The sequence below is a fragment of the Chiloscyllium plagiosum genome, unplaced genomic scaffold, assembly GCF_037043375.1.
Source record: "Chiloscyllium plagiosum isolate Xiang-an unplaced genomic scaffold, Cpla_swu_hap1 HiC_scaffold_13, whole genome shotgun sequence".
NCBI lineage: Eukaryota > Metazoa > Chordata > Chondrichthyes > Orectolobiformes > Hemiscylliidae > Chiloscyllium > Chiloscyllium plagiosum.
The window spans coordinates 54,553,387-54,581,383 of NW_028270151.1; the positions used below are offsets into that span (position 1 = coordinate 54,553,387).

The 27,997-nt window shown below is 38.7% G+C and overlaps 1 protein-coding gene across 2 annotated transcripts; it reads left to right on the forward strand.

The window, feature by feature from the left end:
* The first annotated feature begins 10 nt into the window (after positions 1-10).
* Positions 11-27,975, forward strand: pdcd10a (programmed cell death 10a). 2 transcript variants are annotated; one of them, XM_043702162.2, is made up of 8 exons: positions 11-168; positions 10,846-11,030; positions 11,391-11,444; positions 18,538-18,655; positions 21,932-22,058; positions 24,889-24,967; positions 25,506-25,588; positions 27,514-27,975. In XM_043702162.2, the coding sequence occupies exons 2-8, from the start codon at positions 10,941-10,943 to the stop codon at positions 27,593-27,595; spliced, it is 633 nt and encodes a 210-aa protein (XP_043558097.1). In that variant the 5' UTR covers positions 11-168; positions 10,846-10,940; the 3' UTR covers positions 27,596-27,975. The 2 variants fall into 2 exon arrangements, with proteins under 2 accessions (XP_043558097.1, XP_087849739.1); XM_087993613.1 differs by lacking the exon at positions 11-168 and adding an exon at positions 448-602.
* The last annotated feature ends 22 nt before the right edge of the window (positions 27,976-27,997 follow it).

The window sequence follows — 27,997 nt, forward strand, 5'->3', positions numbered from 1 at the left end:
GAGGCGCAAGAGGGGTTTCCGGTTGAGCCGTTGCCGACGCTGCGTTTCCCCTTGTCGGTGCCGGAGGTGAGAGGAGTCGGGAGGCAGTGCAGCGAGCGAGTCAGTCGCCGAGAGGCCGGACCTCGGGGAGGTGGTGGTGTGTGTAACCCTCCCCCCCGATGCTTGTGGGTGAGTCCCTGCCACCGTCCGTGTTACTGGTTCCGAGGCCTGGTCCCTGGCGGCAGTGCCGTGACCACCCCCTCCCCGGTGAATGGGGAAGGTATCCGCCCAGACTGGGCCACGGGCCTCGGGGCCACCCGGTTACCCTCCCTCTCCCCCTCCCCCTCCCCCTCCCCCTCCCCCTCAGGGCAGCCAACAATCCACTGGGTACGGCTCGGTTTTATGTGTGAACCGATCAATCCGGGAGGGTTTGGATCAGCTTTAAATCGAGAGGCAACTTGCGGAAGTGTGTGCCTGCCCGGAATGTGTATGAGCAAACCTGGGTGTGTGCAGGATCTCGGTCAGCATTGACCAGCCGTTCATGTGTGGTAAACTCACCGCTGCCCTTTAACGCGCAGGCAGGCGATCGAAGCCTTTAGTCTTCCGAGGTCTTACATTTTTAAGTAAGTTACGGGCGAATGTTACCCCCTGGAGTTCTTAAGTTTGCATTAGGTGCAATAGGAGAAAGTGAGGTCTGCAGATGCTGGAGATCAAAGTTGAAACTTTATTGCTGGAACAGCACAGCAGGTCAGGCAGCATCCAGGGAACAGGAGAAAGCCTGTGCCCGAAACGTCGATTCCTGAAGAAGGGCCTGTGCCCGAAACGTCGAATCTCCTGTTCCCTGGATGCTGCCTGACCTGCTGTGCTGTTCCAGCAATAAAGTTTCAACTCAAAATTAGGTGCAATACGCCGGCTCTAAAGGGATGTGCGACAATTGGCGAATGCGACCCCTTCAAAATTTCAGATGCGTTCGTACGGTTTCTTTTCATTCTGGAAACCGAATGTAATGTTTGGGCAGCAAATCGATCTGCAGGTTTGCTGGCCAGTAGGATACTTTCTTGTCGGTTTTAGATAAAATCCTCGAAAAGTTTCTACTGCATTATAATAGTGGATATTGTGCTAAGGCTAAATAGATATCTAGTCCTTTTTTTGATCAGTGATTAGGCCTCTAAATTTGGAATAACTTATTTTATATCCTTGTAATTAACACCCGCCGTTGTGTTATTTTCACAACTTTTATGATTTTTACTTGAAAAGCATCTTTGTACTTCACAGTTAAACTGAACATCCTGGATATAAATGCTGATTATGGAAGTCATGATCAAAACCTTAGTCAGTCGTTTGGTTTAATGAAGAGAGAAAGTGGAGGTATTTAGGTTTTTGATTTCATTGTGGTCTCCTGAAGATTGCTTATATTCTTTTGCACAATATGAATGTGCAGAAAATCCATTGGGAAGGATTAGCTTCATACGGTATTTTTTGCTAATAACTGAAGAGGCTAATCTGTGAGGCTGTTTCTGTGACAGGCTGTGCTCATGAATGGGTGTCATATCTTATTGTGGGCTGCTGTGTTTTGGTGTTGGTGCTTGCTGCCAAGCTGCTACAGCTGTCAATTGACATGATGGCACATGCCAGCCTATAGGTAGTGCTGCCCCAGTAGCTGCTTTCCTTATGCATGTATTATATTAAGTTCTGTATTGACTGATAGATTGTCATCATGACAGGCTTGACACACAAACATACATACAAAATTTGAGCAGGAACAGGCCATTCAGCCCTTTGACGCTCACTGATGTTACCTAGTATGGTGATGAAACATCTGAAAATGAACCTTCCAGCTCAGTGAGCATGCCTACACCTAGAACCTCAACCTGAGCTACAAATCTTCTCAAAACTCGCTAGCCAATCTTGTATTCTTAAACTGTGATCCCTGATTCTGGACTTCCTGTTGTTGGTTGCATCCTTCTTGTATTTACCCTTCCTATCTTGTCAGAATTTTCTCGGTTTCTAGATACCCTCCTTACCCTTTTAAATTCCAGTGAACATGGTCCTAACAATCCAGTTTCCCTCCTTATGTCAGTCCTGCTATCCAAGAAATCAGGGGAAAGTGAGGGCTGCAGATGCTGGAGATCAGAGTTGAAGAGTGTGGTGTTGGAAAAGCGCAGCAGGAGAACTGCAGGAGAATCGATGTTTCGGGCATAAGCCCTCATTCCAAGGAATCAGTCTTGTAAACCCACGTTTTGCCTCCTCCACAGCCAAAGCATCTTTCCTCAGCTAGGGACCAAAATTGCACATAGTATTCTAGTTGTGTCTCACCAAGGCCATGTTCAACTCAGCAAGATATTCCTGCTCCTGTACTCAAATCCCCTTGCAATGAGGACCAACATACCAATTTGCCACTTTTACTGCCTGCTGGATCTGCATACTTAATTTTAGCAGCTGATGTACAGGGACACCCTCTTTGCACCTGCTACTTTCTCAATCTAATGGCATTCAGATAATCTGAATTACCAAAGCGAATCACCATACATTAATCTATACCTGCTGTGCATTTGCCCACTCACTAAAATCTCACTGAAGCATCTCTGCAATCTCCTCACAGTTTACTCTTCTAACCAGCTTTATGTTGTTTGTAAAATGTTAAGATATTACATTTTGTTCCCTCCATCTAAATTGTTAATGTATTTTGTGAAAAGCTGAGGAGCTAGCACTAATCTCTGCAGTACCCCCACTAGTCACTGCCTGCATTTGGAAACCTTGTTGCGGAGGTACCAGTGTTGGACTGGGGTGGACAAAGTAAGAAGTCACATGATACCTGGTTATAGTCCAACAGGTTTATTTGAAATCACAATTTCGGAGTGCTGCCCCTTCATCAGGTGAAGTGTGACTTCTGACTTTACATTCGGAAAAGAATAGTTTATTGCGACACTTCGTTTCCTGTCTGCTAACAGTTTTCTATCCGCGTTAGTACACTACCTCTAATACTTTAATTTTACATGTTGAATACACCTTATTCAAAGCCTTCTGAGTGTCCAAATATACCAACTGAATCCCCTTTATCAGCTCTACGAGTTACATCCTCTCCAAATTCCAGTAGATTTGTCAAACGTGAATTCCCTTTCGTAAATCTATGCTAATTCTATTCAATTTTGGCACTGTTTTCCAAGTGCTGTGCTGTCAAATCTTTTATAATGGATTCTAGTATTTTCCCCAGTACTGATGTCAGGCTAACTAGTGTATAGAGTCACCGAGTCTTACAGCATAATTCCCTATGTTCTCTCTGCTTTTTTAAATCAATGTGGTTTCATTTGGCTATCTTCAAATCCACAGGAACTGCTGCACAATGATGGTTACCAATTAATCCAAAGTTTCTGGTGCCATGTTCTTAAGTACTGTGCAATGTAGATTAGAAGGCCCTGGGAATTTATCCACCTTTAGTCATTCAAATTTCCCCAACACTATTTCTGTGCTAATGCTGATTTTCTGCAGTACCTGTTTTTCACCAGGCCTCTGCATTCCCTAGCATTTTTGAAACGTTATTTGTGTCCTCCTCTGTATTCATTTGGTCTACAATCTTTGTTTCCCATTTTAACTTTCCCTGTTTCTGACTGTAAAAGCTTATATTTGTCTAAACTTACCTGCGTCAATAGAAACATTTATAATCAGTTTCTACATTCCTCGCAAGCCTACTCTCGTACTTTATTTTCCCTCTCTTTAGTGCTTTCCACGGTGATATCTAGTGTGGTTAAGGATGAAAATATGACTTCCTGTCCTATAGCCACTTTTTTTTTAAGGTTGTAATAAGGGCGTACCAGTTACATGAATGGGACAATTCCAGAGTTTCTCTTGCTCAGTTTCTATTAGCGTGACTAATGCAGTATCATCAATTCAGAGGAGTTCCCTCATCAAGCGGTGCCCTGGTTTTGTTTGTGTGTAGGTAACCTCAACCCATATCTCCAAGGAAGGCAAAGAAGGAACAGCTACCAATAGTGGGAGACAGAGAACAGGGTGCACATAAAGCCAAAGTCAGAAGTCTTCATTAACAGCCTGCATTTATAGAGTGATTTTAATGTGGTAAAACTTGCATGGGGGACAATAGGAAAGGGGAGAGTTTCAAGGCTGCTGGTTAGGGGGAGGGACAGTGGGATGATAATATGAAGGGATGTAAAGATGAATACCTGAATTTTTTTCAATACTCAGGAACTGGGGCAAAATTAAGATCAAGAATGTTCTGAGAGCAGGGTGTGATGCAGGATAGGATATGGAGAATGGAACCCTAATGAGCTCAACCATATAGAGAATGGAAAATGTCCAGGACTGCATTAAAACTGTTGAACCAAGAGACAGCAGAGCCATGATTTGGCTGAGGTCGGAGTTACGGTGCATTATGTTGTGGAGGTGGATGCAGATGCTTTGTGTTCTAGAGAGAAAGGAGTATTGGGATCTATGCTTTGTTTTTAGTTGATTAGGGCATGAGGTGAGTGGCCCAATGGCCTGAGACATTGGTGGAGTGATGAATATTGTGTGTGGTTTCAGATCCGTGTAGTGTTCTACTTATTGATGACTGCATCTGTCAGTGTACATTTCCCATAAAAATACAACCATATTAATGTTCTGTGAATAGTCCAGTATTTTCATAATATCCTTACAAAATCAAAATGTTACTGACCATTGACGTTTAACAGGATGGTTAGATTTTGCAGTTTTTCAGACCATTACGCTATTGCTCTACTTTTTACCCACCACACAATCCATTTGTGTATGCAGTAACTAAGATTTTTTTTTTAGTTAACATAATTATGCTAACTCCATAGAAAGATCTGATTCAATTCCATTTTGATTAATTGGAAAGAAACTGAAGTATAAAGTAATCTTTATTAATCCAAATGTTCAGCTGTGGGTTAGTTTATAGTTGGCCTGGAGTTAAAGCAGGTTTTAATCCACCGAACGTTTCTTGGGTAACTTTTTGGATCAGTAAATTGGAACTCTCCACAAACTCTTAACTAAAAGTTAGATGTTTTCGTGGCGTTCCAAATCCTGGGTGATTGTACATCGGAACTTGAATTCCTTGCAAGGTCTGATGTGCATTTGTCAAGAGCTTGTCCAATCTCCCACTATCTGAAGACTGAAAGATCTGTACCATTGACTACAGAGGAAACTTGATTATCTGAATGCCATTATCCGAAAATCAGATTATCCGAAGGAGATCCTGAGGTCCAGATGGAAACATTACATCAAAGACGTGTTTCCAGCAGTGATCACGCCTTTTGTTTACAGTGATTTTACAGTGATTAAACAGGCACCGTCTCCAAATGACTGACTGCCTGCCCTTTCTCTCCCCACACGTTTTCCCTGGTGTTCTACAGATGGTTGTACCCTTAAACCCCTCCCCTTCCCAGGAATAATCTTTTCAACATTGTCCTATACAGGACAAACATGGAACCTGTCAAAAATTTATAGTAAAAAAGTTGTGTGTGGGGCTGTGTGCGCTATTTGGAGACTTACCCCACAAAGGCAGCAGCAGCAGTCTTGTTGTTGGTGTGTAGTCCGGCTGCCCCAGAGAAGGGCTGGGGGTGGACGCGGTGGGGGTGGTAGGGGTGGGGCTGTGTTGAGGGCAGGGGCTCACGTGCTTTGTGGTGGGGGCGGGGTTGGACTGGGTTTGGGGGCAGGGTTGGATAAGGTCGGGGGTTAGGGGCAGGGGCTCACATGCTGTGTGCTGCTGCACTCTCCTGAATAGGGAGCAGACTTTAAAACTCCGAGCCCCATAGAAAAGGCATTTAATCGATTTTCCGAATAATTGATTATCCAAACGAAATAGTGCCCGGCCATCACGTTTGGATAATCGAGTTTCCACTGTATATGGACTTTGTTTTGTTTTTGAGAGATTTGACTAATAAAGCTGATATGCTGGGCCTGAGTTGTGCATGATCTTGAATTTTGACATAAATTAAAAATGTCTATAAGCAGCAAACTCCGTTCCCTAGTCTGGCCAAAGATTGAGGGTGCAGCAGCCCATCAGCAAACTTGGCATCCTGTTTAACTCTGAGATAAAGTTTGATTTGTGTCTGCTCTATCACCACAACTAACATTAAATGACTTGTGTGTCTACCCAGTTTCGGATGACTTGCTGCTAAACCCCTGTTTGTAGACAATAGACAACAGGTGCAGGAGTAGGCCATTTTGCCCTTCGAGCCTGCACCACCATTCAATATGATCATGGCTGATCATCCTTAATCAGTATCCTGTTCCTGCCTTATCTCCATAACCCTTGATTCCACTATCTTTGAGAGATCTAAAAAAACTTTCTTAAATGAATCCAGAGACTGGGCCTCCACTGCCTTCTGGGGCAGAGCATTCCACACAGCCACCACTTTCTGGCTGAAGAAGTTTCTCCTCATCTCTGTCCTAAATGGTCTACCCCGTATTTTTAAGCTATGTCCTCTGGTTCGGCACTCCCCCATCAGCGGAAACATATTTCCTGCCTCCAGTGTGTCCAATCCTTTAATAATCTTATGTCTCAATCAGATCCCTGCTCAGCCTTCTAAATGCAAGGATATATAAGCCCAATCGCTCCAGTCTTTCAGCGTAAGGTAGTCCCGCCATTCCAGGAATTGACCTCGTGAACCTACGCTGCACTCCTTCAATCTCCCTCGTCCATCTTCAGAGTTACATCCTCAAAAAAACTCCAGAAGATTAGTCAAGCATGATTTCCCCTTCATAAATCCATGCTGACTCTGACCTATCCTGTTACTACTATCCAGATGTGTCATAATTTCATCCTGTATAATAGACTCCAGCATCTTTCCCATCACCTGAGGTCAGACTAACTGGTCTATAATTTCCTGCTTTCTCTCTCCCACCTTTCTTAAAAAGTGGTACAACATTAGCCACCCTCCAATCCGCAGAAACTGATCCCGAATCTATTGAACTCTGGAAAATAATCACCAACGCATCCACGATTTCTCGAGCCACCTCCTTCAGTACTCTGGGATGTAGACCATCAGGTCCCGGGGACTTATCAACCTTCAGACCTAACGGTCTCTCCAACACCAATTCCTGGCAAATATAAATTCCCTTAATTTCAGGTCCTTTAGCCACTGTTAACTCAGGGAAATTGCTTGTGTCTTCCCCAGTGAACACAGATCTGAAGTAACAATTCAACTCTTCTGCCATTTCTTTGTTCCCCGTAATATATTCCCCTGTTTCTGTCTTCAAGGGCCCAATTTTAGTCTTAACCATTTTTTTGCCTTTCACATACCTAAAAAAGCTTTTACTATCCTCCTTTATATTTTTGGCCAGTTTACCTTCGTACCTCATTTTTTCTCTGCGTATTTCCTTCTTCGTAATCCTCTGTCCTTTAAAAGCTTCCCAGTCTTCCGTTTTCCCACTTATCTTTGCTATGTTATACTTTTTCTCTTTTAACTTTATATGTTTCTTAACTTTCCTCGTCAGCCACGGCCACCCATGCATCCTCCTAAGATCGATCTTCCTTTTTAGAATGAACTGATCCTGCATCTTCTGCATTATACACAGAAATATCTGCCATTGTTCCTCTACTGCCATCCCTGCTAAGGTATTGCACCATTGAACTTTGGGCAGCTCCTCCCTCATAGCTCCATAGTTCCCTTTATTCAACAGAAATATTGTCACTTCTGATTGTACCCTCTCCCTCTCAAATTGCAGATTGAAGCTTATTGTATTATGGTCACTACTTCCCAATGGCTCCTTCACGTTGAGGTCCCTGATCAATTCTGGTTCGTTGCACAATACCAAATCCAGAATTGCCTTCTCCCTGGTTGGCTCCAGCACCAGCTGTTCTAAGAATCCATCTCAGAGGCACTCCACAAAGTCTCTTTCTTGAGGTCCAATACCATCCTGATTCTCCCAGTCTACCTGCATGTTGAAATCCCCCATAACAACTGTCCTAACATCTTTGCAGCAGGCCAATTTCAGCTCCTGATTCAACTTACATCTGACATCCGACCCAAGAGGGTCTTTTTACCCTTAGAATTTCTCAGCTCTATCCATAATGACTCTACATCCCTTGATTCTAGGTCCCCCTGCGCAAGGGACTGAATATCATCCCTTACCAACATGGCCACCCCACCCCCTCTGCCCATCAATCTGTCCTTACGATAGCACGTGTAGCCTTGAATATTCATTTCCCAGGCCCTGTCCACTTGAAGCCATGTCTCAGTTATCCCCACAATATCGTATCTGCCAATTTCCAAAAGAGCCTCAAGCTCTTCCATCTTATTTCTAATGCTTCGTGCATTCATATATAGTATTTTTAATTTGTTAGTATCTCAGTTTGACATTGTAATTTACTGACTTGCTTCTCTCACTTTTTAAAATATCTTATGGACATTGCTGGTAGGCCAGCATTTATTGTCTATGTTTAAGAAAGTCAATGTATGGGGATACCCTTTCTGTCCTCCTCCCCTGTGACCTTTCTTCAGAAGCTTCTCCAGCAATTTTATTTCAGATCCCCAGCCTCTGCAGTTCTTTTTGATATGCTGCAGTCTGCCTGTCTTGGGCTGAGACATCTTGTGAATTTTGTGTGGCGCTGGAAAAACACAGCTGGTCAGGCAGCATCCGAGAAGGAGGAGAATCGACGTTTTGGACATAAGCCCGATGAATGTGCGAAACGTCAATTCTGCTGCTTCTCGGATGCTGCCTTACCGGCTGTGCTTTTGCAGCACCACAGTCTTCGTCTCTGACCTCCGGCATCTGCAGTCCTCACTTTCTCCATCTTGTGAATATTGTCTTTAATGTTTTATCGCTTGTTCCAGGTGATCTGCTTAGAGACTTTGTGTGACTTTCTCAGGTATCCTTTTGATTTTTGTTGTATGCTGAGTTTATTTTAAAAAGATCCTTATGAATTATCCATTCATAAACTGGAATGTCAATCTTACACCAAGCTTTGGAAGAATGTACCAAGTGTTTCATGCTGCATTCTGAGATTCGTAATCACGCTGCTTGGGTTTTATAGTTAATGGTAAAGGTATAGCACTTGCTATTCATTTATGCGTAAGTTTATCTACAATATCCATGGGCTTTTATGTTGTCAGAACAGCACTGCATTCTCTTGAGGAGTTCTATTTAAGCAGGGCAAGCAACAGTGTGTTTTTCTGCAACCAATCAGATTTAAGGTTCCTATCTGAGTCATAAGGAAGTACGAATTTAGAGCAATAACTCAATGCCAAGTCACCTTCATGAAATTGAAATAAAGGCCAAGTGAACTAAGAGATACAAGTAAAGAAAATTTGTTCAACCTATTTTTAAAATAAACTAAATTTGATAAAATGAAATCCAACACTTGACAGAGTTAATCTTCTGTACCAGAAAAGTTATTTGGCATCAATTAAAATTGATCACATCATTAAAATTTCACTTGTACCTGAATTGAAAGAGCCAAACTTTTTCTATTATGTCTATGTAGGTAGTGTATTTGAAAGCTGAGACTCTTGGTGATACAGCAAATCCTGTGGAGAGCAGGTTAAATCATAAAGTAAAGCTTATTGATTTTCTGCTTAAGATTGTGTGTGGGTACTAGAAATTTTTAATATCTTGAGCATCAGTTGTCTTGTTTGGAAAATCTAGGCGTTTTCTGCAAATGCAAATAGAAATTTTATTCAAATAGTTTATAGAAGAGAGTTTATCTTGTCAAAAAATTGCTCAATTAAATCGCCACACAAAACTCATTGCTCAACAAGTGCTAATGGGACACGTGTCACTTGAATGTTGCAATGATTTCTGAAACCTGGATTTGAATCCTGCCCAAAGTGACAATGTTTATTTTATTTGGTTATAAGAGTTCTGTGCATTTGAAAAACATGCCACAATTTCTCCTTTATGCTTGTGGTGTGCCAAATAGAATTGCTCCTAATTTGGATAAACTGATAAGCTTACCCAAGTTTAATGTCAACTGGCGTAATGGAGATAAAGATTTCACAACTGCCTTAAATTTTCTAGAGGTTGAAACAACTGGTATATAAAATGCGCTTTGTGTTGCAAATCATGTTGTATATGGCTTTTAATATCTGACTTAATTGGTTGTGACATGCTTTGGAATATTGAGCAGGTAAAAGATGCTAAAATTTTCCATTACTAACAAGTTAACTTATTTCAACACCTATGGAGTAATCAATTTTGTATGACCAATTTAATAAAACATTTTTGTATTTCTTTATTGCGGAACGCACACACTTTTCAGCAAGCCATTTAATTAAAATATTTATGGCTTCAATTAGCTATCCTTTGGCTTTGCAATGTTGTTATTGTTTAATATTGGACCAACTGTTCCCAACTAGATTGAAACAGCCAATCAAACTAGACTGGAAGGAAGTCTGCAATTCACTGTTGAGTTATATGCTCAGCTTCTGTATAAGCTTTTAAGGCTTAGCATCTTATTTGGGTGTTTTTGTATCAGACAGTTCCAAATTCACTTTTATCCTTGTCATTGCTTGTATCTATGTATTTTGTAAAGAACCTGAAAATTTTGATTGATTCATAGCAAAATTGAATGTTTATATTTACCATCCTTAAATAGAAACTGGCTATGTGTTGCATGTTTTTCATGTTACTGCTGGCATTTGCCATTCATTCTACATTTTAAAGAAAATTTGTAGTCAATATCCATCCATTTTGATCAGAACAACTCAAATTGAGTATGCTGTTTCATGTTCTGAAATCCTCCTAAATCCTGATTTGTGGTTCTATAGATGACTAGTTTTTTTCCAACAATTTCAGTTCACACCATGTTACACTCGATGAAAGTTTTGACGTGAAGAAAAACAAAAAGATGGAAGTGCTTAACTTATTCTATGCAATGTTTTAATGTTTATTTCATTTTTTGTGCAATAGTGGCTCACCGTTTTACAAGGAGGACAGAAGAGGACTGACTTGGCACTGAATGCCTCTGCAGCACTTTTTCAGTAATAGAGTGTGATTAACCAAGGATGACAATGGAAGAGATGAGGAATGAAGCTGAGACGACCTCCATGGTTTCCATGCCACTCTATGCTGTGATGTACCCAGTGTTCAATGAGGTGAGTTTTCTTTTTGCAAACTTTCACTGCAAGTGACTGTAAAATAGAAGTAGACTACAACAGAAAAGCGGAGTGAACCAAAGAAACAGAGAGGCAATGCTTAGGTAACGTATGATAGAGAAACAAGCTAAGAAAACTTGAATAGTGTTGTTAAGACAAATATCTCTTCTGAAATTCAATAAATGTGTGGTTGAGTTTGCCAAATTTTTTTTCATTCAAAGTAACAGGATTCCCATACAATATTTGTGAATAAATATTTTCCAAACAATATCCATACCCATCTTTGCAAATCTAGTTCTATATTTGAATCAGGTATTAACATTGTAAACTGCTAAACTTTAAATCTTTTTTTTATCACAGCTGGAGCATGTTAATCTATCAGCTGCACAGACACTTAGAGCTGCTTTCATTAAGGTAAGTTTAATTGCTGTTATAAATGAAAACTAAATATACTGTCAATTCAGCTGCCTGATTTGTACTTTGAACAGCTAAGTAAAATGCAAGGTTAATGTTTAGGGTTTAGCATTTCAGATATTATTGGAAACTTGATAACTGGCAGTATTTATAAATATTGGCAGATTTTGGCCAAAAAATGTTCATGATCCCTTTAAAGCAGACTTTATATTGAAAAATTTCAAATATTGGTAAAAAATGACTGTTTGCTACCCTCAATCACAAGGGACACATTCACTGTCAATGCAATCCCAGTACTTAAGACATTACTGCTAGCAATGCTACAGGTACTTGTTTGTACTAAAGAATAGAAACATCTGTAACATTGAGCAATGCACAAATATTTTAACAAGTACAATACCAATAAAATGTGCTTTTCTTTCTCCAAAATGTTTTAGATCAATTCACTTCAATTCCAGGGATTCAATGTCCCAATCCCAACATTTGGCCACTCTGCCCCCGCCTGCTCTTTCACTGTAAGTGAGGGAGCAGGGTAATGGTAATGAGGGGTTGAGAGCAGTGCAGTGAGTAAGGGTAAAGAGTACACATTGGGTGAACGTTGTTGTGGTCAGTGACATTGAGTATGTGCCTATGACCAGTTTGGGTGTGAGGCGCTGGTTCCAGTTGCATGTGGGTGATGTCAGTGACACCAACTTTCTACTGTAGTGTAGTGGCATGAGATACAATGATAAAACATTTGACTAATAACCTATGTAGGATAAAGTGCTATCTACTCTTACTTGGTATGCTTTTAAAGAAACTTCTGAATATTGTACTAGCTCCAGTACAGCTGCTATTTTCTCTCCTTGCAAGTCTTTTTTATTTACTAATTCACTGATTGGTGCCTGATTTGCAGACATTTCTGAAACTTTATTCCGTGCCCGATATAAATGATAGTTTTGGCAAGAGTGTAACTTGAGTTAATTATGAAGTTAATATGTTCAAGATAGGACATGCCTGTTTTCAAGTGTTTGTTTATGCTTTCTTTCAATAAAAAGTCCTCAATCCCTCATGCCAATTTTAACATTATCTTTATAAAGTTATCTGTGCATTGTGCATTTCCGTAAACAGTGGTGTTATAACATGTAGAGGAGAAAGTGAGGTCTGCAGATGCTGGAGATCAGAGATGGAAATGTGTTGCTGGAAAAGCGCAGCAGGTCAGGCAGCATCTAGGGAACAGGAGAATCGACGTTTCGGGCATTCCTGAAGAAGGGCTAATGCCCGAAACGTCAATTCTCCTGTTCCCTAGATGCTGCCTGACCTGCTGCGCTTTTCCAGCAACACATTTCCATCTCATTTATAACATGTAGAACAGTGTGTAATGATTCACTAAGCTGAGTAATAGTGAGTTTGCACTGCCTTGTCCTTTTGAGTTTGTTCAGATTTCACTCTGATTTAATGATCTGCTGGCTCCTTAATAAAATGGCTTTCTGGAATCTCCATTGGTGGCTGAGGCTGGCCTAAGATCTCTCAACTCCTTGCATCTTGGCATTATGTTGTTGGTCTTGAATAGTGTAACAATGATATGGGTTGGAAAATTCCACTGTACAGTCGTTTTCAATTGAAAACTATGTTAGTAGATTTGACAGCCCAAAATTCAATGACATTTGAGGATATTCTTCACTTTTTTTAAAAAAAAAAAGTCTTGAGTGAGACATGCTGGAATGAATAATGTTGATACATCCTTTTGCAGTTATTCTCCAATTTGGAATCATGGAAACAGACTCTTCAGTCCATCCTGATCATAATCTCAAACTAAACCAATCCCACCTACCTGTGCTTGGCCCATATCCCACCAAGCATTTCTTATTCATGTATTTATCTAAATGTCTTTTAAACCTTATAACTGTACCTACATCCACCACTTCCTCTGGAAGTGCATTCTACACATGAAACACTGTTTAAAAAAGAAAAGAATATTGCTCTTCATGTCCTTTTTAAATCTTTCCACTTTTAAAAATGTGCCCCCAGCCTTGTAATCCCCCACCTTATCTAAACTCATGATTTTATAAACCTCTATAAGGTCACTCCTCAAACTCCTACGCTGCAGTGAAAAAAATCTCAGCCTGTCCTTACAACTCAATCCCTCCATTCCTGGCAACATCCTGGTAAATCTCCTCTCAACTTTCTGCAGCTTAACAATTTCCTTCCTATAACAGGGCAACCAGAATTGGACACAGTACTCCAGAAGAGACCTCACCAATGTCCTGTACAACTTCACATAACAATTTGTTGAACTTTTGCAACTGAAAATCAAGTAGCATTATTTAAGAGCATAGCTTGCTGTTGAGATAGTGACTTCACTGCTGGGAACATGAGAAAACAGAACAATACAAATCTAAAGAGGGGTACAAATTTGAAATATCAGTCACTTCTACTGTAACACTAAGAACAATCTTGTTTGTAAATTAATATTCTTTGCTGAGAACAACCAATTCTGTCCAAGAAAGAGAACACAATACAGGCAATCACTCCATGCTTGTTTAGCTGAAATGAGAAAGTTCTGGAGTGTCTTATTACATTAGGTTTTCATATATGAACTTCAATCAACATTACTACCTCTTTTAATCACACTCAAAATCCCCCTAATATTGTATAAGTTGTATTTCAGAAAAGGTTAGGTGAATTGGCCGTGCTAAATTGCCCGTAGTGTTAGGTGCAGGGGTAAATGTAGGGGAATGGGTCTGGCTTCGGTGGTCGGTGTGGACTTCGGTGGTCGGAGGGCCTGTTTCCACACTAAGTAATCTAATCTAAAAAAAAGGATTTCAAAGTTGTTTATAAAGAAATTAGAAAAAATTAGGGAAGTGTTCTTCAAAACTCTCTGCTTGATCAATTTGTATGCAGAAACAAAATTATAAGACCATAAGATACAGCAGAAATTAGGCCATTCAGCCCGTTGAGTTTGCTCTGCCATTCAGTCATGGCTGATAAGTTTCTCAACTCCATTCTCCAACTTTCTCCCCATAATCCTTGATATGAAAGAACCTATCCATCTCAATCTTAAATATACTCCAACAATTCTGGATGTAGGTTTGCTCACTGAGCTGGAAGGTTCGGTTTCAGACATTTCGTCACCATACTAGGTAACGTCATCAGTGAGCCTCCGGATGAAGCACTCGTTGCCTGGCCCACTTTTTACTTGTGTTTAGGATTCCTTGGGTTGGTGATGTCATTTCCTGTTCTTTTTCTCAGGGGGTGGTAAATGGGATCCAAGTTAATGTGTTTGTTGATAGAGTTCCGGTTGGAATGCCATGCTTCTAGGAATTCTCATGCGGGTCTCTGTTTGGCTTGACCTAGGATGGATGTGTTGTCCTAGTCAAAGTGGTGTCCTTCCTCACTTGTATGTGAAGATACTAGTGAGAGTGAGTCATGTCCTTTTGTGGATAGTTGATGTTCATGTATCCAGGTGGCTAGTTTTTCTACCTGTTTATCCAAGGTAATGTTTGTTACAGTTCTTGCAACGTATTTTATAAATGACATTATTTTTGCTTGTTGTCATATAGGGTCCTTCAAGTTCGTTAGCTGCTGTTTTAGTGTGTTGGTGGGTTCGTCGGCTACCATGATGCCAAGAGGTCTGAGTAGTCTGGCAGTCATTTGAGATGCCTTTAACGTAGGGGAGTGAGGCTAAGGTTTCTGGACATGTTTTGTCTGCTTATTTGGATTTGTTGCTGAGAAATCAGCGGACCATGTTCATTGGGTACTCGTTCTTTTTGAATACACTGTGTAGGTGGTTTTCCTCTGTTCTGCGTATTTTCTGTGCTGCAGTGTGTGATGGCTCATTGAAATAATGTTCTAATGCAGCTTTTGTGGATGTTGGCATGGTGGCTTCTGTAGTTCAATATTTGGTCCATTGTATATGCTGGTTTGAAATTCCCCATTGACTGTTCGCTCTACTGCAACATTTAGGAATGGCAGTTTGTTGTTTTCCTCCTGTAGTTAATTTTATGCCAGTAAGCGTACAATTGATGGTCTTGAAGGTTTCATTTAGTGATGACAAAGGTGTCATCCACGTAGTGGGCCCAAAGTTTGGGTTGGATGGTTGGCAGAGCTGTTTGTTAGAGTCTCTGCATTACTGCCTCTGCTAAGAACCCTGATATCGGAGAGTCCCTGGGTACTCCATTGGTTTGTCTTTAGGTTTTGTTTTGAAGGTAAAGTGGATGGTAAGGCATAGGTCCACTAGCTTGACTATGTTGTCCTTGCTGATGAAGTTGGTGATGTTTGGTGTACGTGTCTTTTGGTTCTTCAAATAGTGTAGTCAGTGGCCAAGTTGATGTTGATTGATGTGAACAGGGCTGTTACGTCAAAGGAGATCGTTATTTCATCCTCTTCTATCTTGGTGACTTTGGTCTTCAGGAATTCTTGGGTAGAGTGGATAGAGTGACATGAGTCTTCTACTAAGTGTTTTAATCTTTGGTGTAGCTCCTTGACTAACCTGTAAGTTGGTGTATCTGGTAGTGAGACTATGGCTCCTGAGAGGGCTCCTACTCTCATTAGTATCTTGACATACAGATGAGGAAGGGCACCACTTCGACTGGGACAACACATCCGTCCTAGGACAAACCAAACAGAGACCCACATGAGAATTCATAAAAGCATGGTATTCCAACAGGAACTCTATCAACAAACAGATTGACTTGGATCCCATTTACCACCCCCTGAGAAAAAGAACAGGAAATGGCATCACCAATCCAAGGGAACCTACACACATAAATAAAAAGTGGGCCATACCACCAGTGCTTCATCTGGAAGCTCACTGATGTTACCTAGTATGTGACGCAATGTCTGAAACTGAACCTTCCAGCTCAGTGAGCAAACCTACATCCAGAACTTCAACATGAGCTGCAAATCTTCTCACAACTTGTTAATACTCAATACTTGTTGATTTACAAATGCAGACTGCTAACTACAATAAAATTTAACTGTTAAGCAACTTTCCATTATGGAAATAATGAGGCAAATATTAAATTTGTCAATGAGGTTGTTAATCGCCCTCTACTCCTTATAAGAGTTGGTTTAGTGTTCCTCATATTGCATATGTTTTAAATTTAACCAAAATATTTGGGTTCTTTAACAAAATTATAGTGGGATACTACAATGCATTCATAGAGCAAAAGTTGATTTCAGAATGTTATCTGGTTAATTATTCTACACATGAATAAAATTTAGCCTAGAATGTGAGAAACTCCCTTTTTACTCGATGAAATAACACTTTTTTGCCTGAATGACACTCAAGCTCTGAACAATGGCTTTGTATTTGAGTGGATCTAATAATGCGAATTACAGTCCTAAGCAGAGATCCTCATGGATCACTCAAACCTCCTCTCTCTCTCTTTCTCTCCCCCCCCCCCCCCCCCCGCTCAGTTTAAACTCATCAGTCTTTTGTAAATTTTATGCACTATGTCTTGTACTCTTTCACATTTATGCTTATTCCTTCTCGTGTTTAGTGTCTCTCCCTCCCTCATTCTCTCTCTTTTTATAGCTCCTTTACAAGTACAGTATATTTTTATTTTAAATTAATTGATTTCTGGCTAATACCTTTATTTTTAAAGCTTGATGTATAACTTTGCACATTCTCTATTTCATTTGTTTTGAAACAAAATGCTTGAAGTCCCATGAAATTTTAGAAGTTTTCATTCTCAGGATTGCCTTTGCTACAGTGGTGATCAAGTAGCACTGTTCAACATTGTAGCTTAAACTCCTAATATGAAATTAACAGGTAAGTGCATTTTTTTGATGGGGAAACAAGTATGACTGAAGAAAATAGTTGGCAATAATCACTCCCCTGAGTGCATAATGATGAAGAACCCAATATTATATAATTATTCTATAAGATCCCACAAATTAACTTTAAAAATCTGCCTACCATTTCTTTCACTTTGAGTTATAGTCATTCCAGACTTATTTTTGCATGCTCACGTTTTCATTTTCCAATTAAAATTAGTTTGTTTCAGTCTTCCAATTTTTGTCAGAAGATTAAAATGTTTTACTTGAACAGATTTTGGTAGTGTCCTGAAACAATATCGTACTTTGTATTTAAAAGTAATTGTGGCTTTAATATCAGACTCTCTATCATTGCTGTTGTATTCATTGTCCTGATTCAGCAAGTAGCTGAACTTATTTATTCATTAGGACTTTGAGACCAGAGAACTGGGGCCTACAGATCAGATTTTAAAAACTGGATTAACTTGGGCGTATTTAATTGAATGCCATTTGTTTTTGTAGCGATAATATATCCACATGGTATGTAGAGAAACAAAGCCTTATTCAGTTCCCATGGCAAGAAGAATCCAAGTACAGTTGAGTTTTTTTTTTGCTTGCTTTTCTATGCTAATTGTCTTGGGAATAGCATAGAGATCAATCCAATCTACTGTGACCTCTGATTATACTGCAACTTTCAAAATGCTTTTTTTTTAAACACAAGGCACATGTTGATAATTTATACAGTGCTCTTTCACATCTGTATTTGACAAGTATGTAAAACATAATGAAGTCTTTTTTTTGAAAAGGTAAAGACATTTTGGCTCTTGAAGCAAACTCTTGGAAAAACTGGATAGATATATTCAAGTCTAGCCTGTAATTGCTGTCCTTGAGCTGTTTTTTTTGCAAAAGTCATAAAATAAACTCCCATGTGATGCAGCTGTGCTTCTGTTAGTTGTCAATAAATCAAAATTCATTATAACCCAAGTTATGTCAATTTAACGGAATGCCTGAACTTTGTGGCTAAATCTGACCTTAAGTTCTCATGTAAATAATTCATCTGTTAATTCTGTATAAAGTATTTTATAAACAAAGACTGTATGTTAACCTGTTTAATTTTGGACTAATTTAACATCATTTAATATAGTCAACTATATTTAATATAGCCAACTATATTAAACTTTGTTGACTTTGCCTGTCCTTGTAAGATCTTATGTAATTTTACAGATCATCCATAGGCTATTTTAAAAATAATAATTTTGTGCTCCAAAACTCTAGCTCAAGTGTAATTGGATTGGATGGAATATAGTACATGTTCATAATCACTTGGTGCATTGATGATCTCTCTCTAATTTAGGCAGAAAAAGAGAACCCTGGTCTCACCCAGGACATCATAACCAAAATTCTGGAAAAAAAGAGTGTGGATGTTAATTTCACTGAATCATTACTGCGCATGGCCAGTGATGATGTTGAAGGTATGACTCCATATTTTCATGTCAACTAAATGTAGCAAGTAACAAAAATACCCTTTACCAAACTTCAGTGTCTTTAAATTGCTGTTTTTCACTTAGCACATGCCTACATCTTCTTGACAGTTCTCCTTTGAATCTGTTAGAACATTAAATTTAGTTTCTTCATTGAACCAATACATTTAAGGCTGTTCATTTAATCTCAAATACTGTACAGCTGCATCATGAAGTGCAAACAAAGGAAGATGTAAAGTAATAGTCTGTATTTTGTCAAGTTTCATCTGCTCATGCTGCTGAATATTATTACAGGAGCCAGTCTAGAATGGGGCTGGTTATAAGGCTCTTGCATTCTTTTAAGAGCCGTTATCTGATGTAAACATTCCCCTCAAATTTGCTTTGCATGGAAGAAACACTTGTTCAAAACAAATTTTCCTTGAGTACAGTAGAGTTTACAAATGACTAATCCATGCGTGACCATAGCAAGTGTTACGTGACCGACAAGTACCGAGTTTGGAATTGAATTCTCCAGTTATGACTAAATATTTCAATTTGTTATTTAAACAATTCATCCACAAATTAAAATTCGACTTTAGGCTCAGGCTGACCATGGCCTTTTTCACCTCTGTGTGATGTTGGATTGTAAAGATGAAACTTCTAAGCTCATAACAGAAAACTCTCAAATTCTATGTATATATTGACAACTAGCTAACAATCTAACAAAAGCTGCTTTACTCTCCTCCTGCCCAACAAGCCTTTCTGATCTCTGTTTAGTTCCACTTTCTAGTTCCTGATGCATGTCCTACTACCCTCGTTCCAACTACTGAAAGCAATATCTTGTCCATCCAAGCCTTAAACTGTGAAATTCCAGCACTAAATTTCATTATCTCTCTTCCTTTAAGACATTTCTTAAACTTGCAACTTGATCAAACTTTGTTTCCAGTGCTGATGTCCTTTCCTAGTACGAACAGCTGATTGCCTAGTATCTTGGGAACTTTATTTTGTTAAAGATTTATAGAAATATTTATTGCATTATTTGTCTGGAAAAGAGTCTCGAAATTTATTTTGCATTCAACTTTAATAACTGAGAATTGAAAGTACTTGAATGGAAAGTATCATGTTACCTGCTCTGCTATCATATCACCTTGTTGAATTATTGTACTGAATATTTTAGTTAAATTATTTTAAACATGGTGGCGTAGCAAAATGCCACAAAAATGTTTTTTTTTTCATTAGTTGTTCTGTAAGTCAAATATAATCAGTTAATCCACAATGTATTGAGTATGGGAAGTAAGGAGCAGATATATCCTGAACATAGCTAACAATTTAGTCAAAATTCATCCTGCAGCTCCATCAGATTTGTTATACAGTATCATGATGAGTATATTTCTGCACCTGGAAGTATAGCAGTGAATTGAACTTTACACGTTAAATATTATTCATATCAAATTGTAAAACTTCTTTAATATTAAAGTTTAAAAAGTTTAAACGGTGTCAGATAGTAGAGCAGGTTAACAGGGTACTTTCCATTTGGGTACTTTGCATTCCCAGATCAATGCCATATTCAAAGATAAAATGTTAGGACTGCAGTGTGATCCACATTGTACTGAGTCAGGTGATGAGTTTGCACTGGCAGTTCTTCTGTCTTCCTTGTAAGAACACTGAAGAGTTCAATTTGTTGATGTCTTGAGTTGTTGCAGAATTGTAGTGTGATGCATATAATGCACTGATGATCACTATACTTCAATATTCATTTTAAAACTGTGAAGTAGATAAAGATGTCTCTCTGTCTACTACCTTTGCTTAATTAGGTTTAGCACAGTAGACCAATTTATTAAACTGAGACCTGGCTTCCCAACCTATTGGGGTTGGAGACAATAGATGATACAAAACTTCAAATAATACTGTAATGCACTAAAGCTGATGTGGCGTCGCATCCCACACCCAACACGCACAATGCTGCTGTGGTTCTGTTCGCCGAGCTGGAAGTTTTTGTTGCAAAGTTTCGTCCCCTGTCTAGGTGACATCCTCAGTGCTTGAGAGCCTCCTGTGCCACTATAAATGCCGGAGGAAACACCACAGAAGCGCTTCACAGGAAGCTCCCAAGCACTGAGGATGTCACCTAGACAGGGGACGAAACGTTTGCAACAAAAACTTCCAGCTCGGCGAACAGAACCACAGCAACGAGCACCCGAGCTACAAATCTTCTCTCAAACTTTGAACGCACAATGCTGCTAAGAGCTCTTAAATCTGAAGAATTTATTATTTGAAGTATTTAAGAATTCTGATCTATATTAAATTAAAATGGAGTTTCTATTTGGCATTGATTTGGGTATCTTCATTGTTTGACAATTTTTGTATTTAATTGGATACAGCAATAATCTGAATATTTCATCTTTCGCGTTTGAGCTTGAGTATGTTATTTCTTGTGCTTTTGAGAGAGGCGGAAACACCAGATTGGAACTTTGGATGTAGTTTCAATTATACCATGCAAACGATTAAGGCACTTTTATTATTTAATGTTGCCTTTTCTGTGTTTTTTTTTTAAACTACATTCACCAATGTTGGTAATTTCTAGCTTCACTTGATTCTTGTATATTTTGCAAGTTTGTTTATAATTTCCTTCTTTAAATTTACCTGAAACTAGCCTCTAGTATTCATTGTATTTTTTAAATTCTTGCAGTAAAGTATAACTAATCCCAGTTCCTTCCTGCATAATTCCCTTTTTGAATAATTTATTTTACTTGTTCCCGCGCCCCCCATAGCTTTATAATCTGTTGCCAAATAAGGATTATTTTGGCATCAAAGCCTCAATTGGAATTCCCTTGAACAGGTCCTGTCTTTAACCCTTAAAATACAAGTACAAGTTCAGAAGTTGCTTTGATAGTCTGACGTTGGCTTTTACATTTTAAGCAGATGTCACAATGTGACTTAATATTCATTGTCACTGGCAATTAGTGCACAACCTTTTCTCATTGGGTATTCCCAGCTATCGACATGCTGAATGAAGGAAATTTATTTTATATTATCATCAATGATATTAAATTAGCTAACAAACCTGGCATGACACTAAACAAAACACAAGAGCAGCTTGAGGATGCTATGATTATACATAAGCATTATATAATTAAAGGCCTAATTTAAGCTTTTGTACTGTGCTGAAGATGTCTCATTTCACTGAAGTGCCAGAGACATGTTCGGAAATATATAAATTAAAACTATTAATTCTATTAGGCTCATTTTTCTTGAAAGCTGATTTTCTTTCTCATTATTTTGTTTTCATAGAGTACATGATTGACAGACAGGAACCAGAATTCCGGGAGCTAAATGAAAAAGCACGAGCACTGAAACACATTCTCAGCAAAATTCCTGATGAGATCAATGATAGGGTCAGATTTCTTCAGACAATCAAGTAGGTATTGTGAATGTGTAACAAACCTGCCAAATTTGAAATCAAGCTTCCCTGCATGTATTATATTTTCATTTCCCATTCTAATTTATCTCACCAATCAACATATTCTCTGCAAATTTCTCCTTAGTGTACCTCCTTAGCTTCACCTGAAAGACATCTGTGAAATTTGCCTCATTGACAACTACCAGCAGCACCAAATCCCACAATCCAAACACTATAGCAAAGAAGTTCCTCTAATTCCTTGATTGGGTCGACTCATGACTGTTGCATTTGTGAATCCTAGTTTTAGATTCCCTCATGAATGAAGCTATCTTTTGTCTACTTTACCAACTCCTTTGTGATCTCTATCAGGCACTGTTCCCATTTGAAAGAGAAAAGCCTCAAACTGTTCAGTTCTTTAAATGATGGTTATGATCTCTCAGTTCTGGCGTTAAGATTTTAGTCTGTTTTTGCCCCTTCTCTGGTACCGAAACGGTTTTTTTTTTAATTTAGGGACCAGAATTGTGCAGAGTATTCCATGTAATAAAGTTCTCTTTCAACGTTGTTGTGAATTTAACAACTTCTGTTTTCCAGTTGTATTTCTGTAGAAATGTACCACAATAGCTTTTCATTTATAGTGGCCTTATTGAGTTGGTACATTTTAATAATCTGTTTCCCCTGATTCCAATCCTTTCACACTCTTGTTTTTCGCAGAGTATCTGGTTTTTCCTTCCAGCTCCTAACTAAATGTACCACCTCAAAACTTTTTAAAGGAAGTTTCCTTGTCATTTTACAGTTCTGTTCCACAAATGTGTTGATGTCGTGTATTTTGTTCAACTCTTTTTTTTTTGCTTTGCATTAGCTATACCCCTCAAAGATGCTGTCATCCACAAATTTTGGAAAGGTACTTCCAAATATTGAATCCAAATCATTTCTGTGGAGGATGAAAAATCATCTTCTGAAGAAGGGTCACCAGACCTGAAATGTTAACTCTGCTTTATCTCCATAGATGCTACCAGACCTGCTGAGTTTTTCCAGTAATTTGGGGTTTTCTCTTGAAAAATCATGATCCCAGCACTAATCCATGTGAAACTTGGTTCCTGTTTTCCACCAGTCTAAGTCAATAACTTTAAATCACTCCCCTTTACCTACTCAGATATTAATTAAAAAGTAGTAGAGTCTAATTGAGGTGTTCAAAATGCTGTTGTATGTTTGGGTTTGGGTGAGCTAGAATAGTACAAGAGAGCTTCATAAACTTTATTTTTTCATGACTGGTTATGTTCCAGTCAAATTCTAAGAATTCTGCAGTGAGTGACATACTTCCTTTTGTACATGTCAGATGTCTAATGGAATATTCTGTATTTGCCTGGATAAGTGCAACTTTAGCAATACTCAAGCTTTACGCCATCCAGGACAAAGAAGCCCCCTTTCAGCATCCACCACTTTCAGCACACTCCCTTCATTTTCTTAAGATTCTCATTGCAACTCAACCCAAATTTATTTTTAAATAGGTTGCTATAGATTATGACATGTAAACATACATTTATTTCTGTAGGCATGCTTCACACTAAGTGCTCGTAGAGATCAAGTAGTCAAATTTCTTTGCCCATTTAAGACCGATGAGGAATTTCTTATGAGGGTTTTGATTCAGTGGAATTCTTTTACTGCAGAGAGTTGTAGAATGGGTCATTAAGTTTATTCAGAGACTGTTAGGTTTTTTTTAAATCAGTAAAGGAATCAATGGTTTGAGTAAAAGGCAGGAAGGTGGAATTGAGGATCATCAGATCCGCCATGATCTTGTGGAATGGTGGAGCAAATTGAGTGGGCTTGAATGGCTGCTTCTGCTCCTACATCTTATGGTCTTATTCAAAGTTATGAGGAGCTGCTAATTTGATATTCTGTTTGAAAGTAGCCAATATCTAATTTCAATGTAGTTAGCTGCACTTTGAAGCTTGACAATACATGGTTTACCTAACTTAGCTTGGACTCGGGTCCACAGCACAGTAAAAAGCCCTCCAACTGCTCTGGTTTAAAAACAACAACCTCATTGTTCTAATCCTATTTTCCAGCATCTGGTCCACAATTTTGTATGCCTAAGTATTGCTAGTATATCTAAATACTGCTTAAATGTTGTGAGGGTTTCTGCCCTTTACCAACCTTGCAGGTAGTGAGTTCTCGTTCCCACCACCTCTGGGTGAAAAAGCTTTCCTTTCATCCCCTCTAACCCTCCTACCCTTTACCTTCAAATCTCCAGCTCTTGGTCATTGATCCCTCCACCAGGGGAAAAGGTTTATTCCTATGTACTCTGGCCATGCCTCTCCCAATTTTATACATCTTAATCATGTTCCCCCATCTGTATCTTCTGATCCAATGAAGCAAAGCCCAGTCTACCCAATTCCCATCACAACTAAAATTCTCCATCTCGGATAGTATTCTGATAAATTTCCTCTGTATTCCATCTAGCGCAGTCACCTCTAATCTATTATGTAGATTCCAGAACTGCATATAATAATCTAGCTGAAGTTTAACCAGCTTTTTATAGCCTAACCTCCCTGCTATTAAGCTCATTTCAGAAAATAAAGGCAAGTATCTCATGTCACCTTAGCTACTTTATCGATCCCACCTTGATCCTTAAAGGAATGTTGGACTTGAACAACAAGGTCCCTCAAACTCTTGGTGCGTCCCAGGGTCCTCCCATTATCACCTTCATTGTCCTACCCAATTGAAACATGGCAATTAGGTCTTCCCAGCGATTTCTGTTTTTGTTTCTAATTTACAGCATCCGCAGTTCTCTCAGTTTTTATGGCACTGGTTAAGTTTATTAATTTCTCCAGCTTTTTTTTCTTTGCAGGGATATTGCCAGTGCAATAAAGGAGCTTCTTGACACTGTGAACAATGTTTTCAAAAAATACCAGTACCAGAACCGCAGAGTAAGTAGTACATAAAAAATGCCCAGAGACCCCACAATATAAATATTGTCAATTAAACCAGTTGATAAGGTTTATAGTGTGAGAACTGTTCAAGGACTACATACATTTCCAGTGTATTATTCTGGTGAAAAGTGCTTGAAGCTTCTTGGTTCAAGCTGTTCCTGAGACATCGAGCTATCAAGCTGTATTATCACTATTTCACTTTTGTCACTGTTTCTTTCAAGTCCTTGTTAATGTGAAATTTCTAACATCTCTGCTTGTGAAAATTATATTGAATCATCACAAAATGTTAATTGAATATGAAATACTTTGATAAACTGCTGACTCATTACCATTTTTTAATGATGTAACTCGGGTTGATCTGTAACATTGTGCATTTCATGGATGTGTAGCATCTGCACATAATATTTTGAAGAAATGCATCCATTAATTCACAGCCAGTAACTGCTTATTTGGATGGCTAAACAGGCAAGACACTTTTTTTAAGCTTGTGTGTAAACCTTTAAAACTTGATTAAATTAAATTTTGTCACTTTTAGGCGCTTGATCACCAAAAGAAAGAATTTGTCAAATACTCCAAAAGCTTCAGTGACACTTTAAAAACCTACTTTAAAGATGGAAAGTAAGTATTACAGTAAGATGAGCATTTGTATTGCTTTTGCATTTGTACTATCAGCTTAAATTTAGTTTGCTGTTGCTGCAATAGTTTTAAATATTTAAGTAAAAATGCAAATAATATGATAGTACAATTGATAGGAAACATCAATTTGGCTTCCTTTAAAATAAGTGACGTTTGTATTTCACAAGAAGGTTTGTTTCTGTTAATACAATCAACATTAATCGATATTATGTAACTATAACTTGGAGATAGTTCATCGCATTCCAGGTTGGGTCATGTTGCCAGTTCTACACTGTTCCAGTTAAGAGTTTTGAAAATTAAAAGACAATCAGATATAGGAGCAGAACTAAGCCATTCGGCCCATCAGGTCTGCTCCGTCATTTGATCATGGCTGATATGTTTCTCAATCCCATTATCCTGCCTTCTCCCCATTACCTTTGATCCCTTTACAAAACAAGAACCAGTATACCTCTGTCTTAAACACGCTTAATGTCCTGGCCTCCATGGCTGTCTGTGGCAATGAATTCCACAGGTTAGCCTCCCTTTGGCTGAAGAAATTCCACCCAATCTCAGTTCTAAACAGTTGTCTGTTCACTTTGAAACTGCTCAGTGTTCCAAGTGTGGGTCTGACCAGAGCCTTATACAACCTCAGCAACACATGCCCACTGTTGTATTCTCATCCTCTTGAAATAGAATGCTTATATTCCATTTGCCTTCCTGTCAACTGAACCTGTATGTTAACCTTTAGAGAATCCCAAGTCCCTTTTGTGCTTCAGATTTCTGAAGCGTTTCCCTATTTGGAAAATAGTCTACACCTCTATTCTTCCTACTGCTCCAAGTTTGCCTGCAGCCCAAATGAGATATCCTGAATCTGTACACCAGGCAGGCAATGTAGCCTTCAGGACTCTCAATCCTGGACACAGATCAGTGTCTATTCCCCAAACTATACTAACCTCGATTACAACTACATTTTTCTCCACACGCTTGATTGACTTCCTATATCATGGAGCTTTGTCAGTTTAGTCATCCTCCCTATAGCCCCCACTCTCATGCACACAGGCAACAAGAATTGCAAATCTGTTAGACAAGCTGAAAGGCTGAGGCACCTTTAGCATTACCTCCAGGATCCCTCTACCTGCCTTGCTGGTAGTCACACCCTCCTGTTCCTGACCACTGACTGAATTCGAGGCAGCTTTTCTAAGGAATGTGACTATCTCCTGAAACACAGCATTCATGTAATTCTCTCTGATGTCTGTGTTCAAAGCTCAGACTCCAGCTCATCAAATCTGAATCCGAGATCTTCAAGCAACCAACACTTGCTACATATGGTCACTAGAAACACAATATGATCCTCCAGTTCCCACATCATGCATGTACAATACATTGCCTGTTCTGCATCTTTATTTTACTTACTTAGTTCTTAATCTGATTTCTAAAAATTTCCTATTAGTCTTTTAGTTTGTAACCTGTAAATATTTTCCTTAATTGCCTTCAATCTAAAAATAAGTTACAATTGTCAAATTAGTAACTGTCACCAACCAATTAACCTGTAGCTTACATGTGATATTATTTTCTGCTGGGATCCTGATGCTGGGTTCCAGTTTTTCCTTTTTTTTTTACAAAACTGACAAACTATCAGCCAAAAAAGCACGTTTAAAAAGCACCTCTTCCTCTCTGCACTAAGCTCTCCCCAACGTCCCTGAACTATATACTCACTTAGGCTGGATCTCACTCTGGATGTGATCTCTCCTTCCTGGCTGTGTAAATTTTATTGATTAAAATAGTCTGCTCTTGCATTTCCCAATACATTAGCCTTATTTTTAGCAATTTGAGTAGGTTAAGTGTATATTTTGTATTTTTGTGTCTTGTACTTGGGTTAGGATTAGGACAAATCATGGAGTGAATCAATTGTTTTTGTTTTTAAACAGGGCAATTAATGTGTTCATCAGCGCCAATCGGTTAATCCACCAAACTAACTTGATACTGCAGACCTTCAAAACTGTTGCTTAGAACCTCCATTTGTGAAGCTTTTTAATTTTCAATCTTAAAAGGTTGACCTTTATATGTAAATTTAAATAGTTACAACTGTGTAAATTAACACATCCATTTCAGAACTTGAAAATGTTGAATAAAATAATTGTCAACTTGCACCATATTTTTGTAAAACATTGTAGCTAATCATGATTTCTCGTTTTAAAAAAAATTGCATAACTTTTGCTATTACTATTGTATCCAAAACAAAGCCAAAAGAATTTGCGCCTTAACATATCTTAATGTAACATTCCTTTGTGTAAATATTGGTGTTATGTTTCTGAAGTTAACTTGCTGGCAAAAAAATACAAGTTATGTATTTAACATAATTAGTTGCAAATAAATAGTTCACAATTTGATTGTGTTGTCTTCTATTAAGAT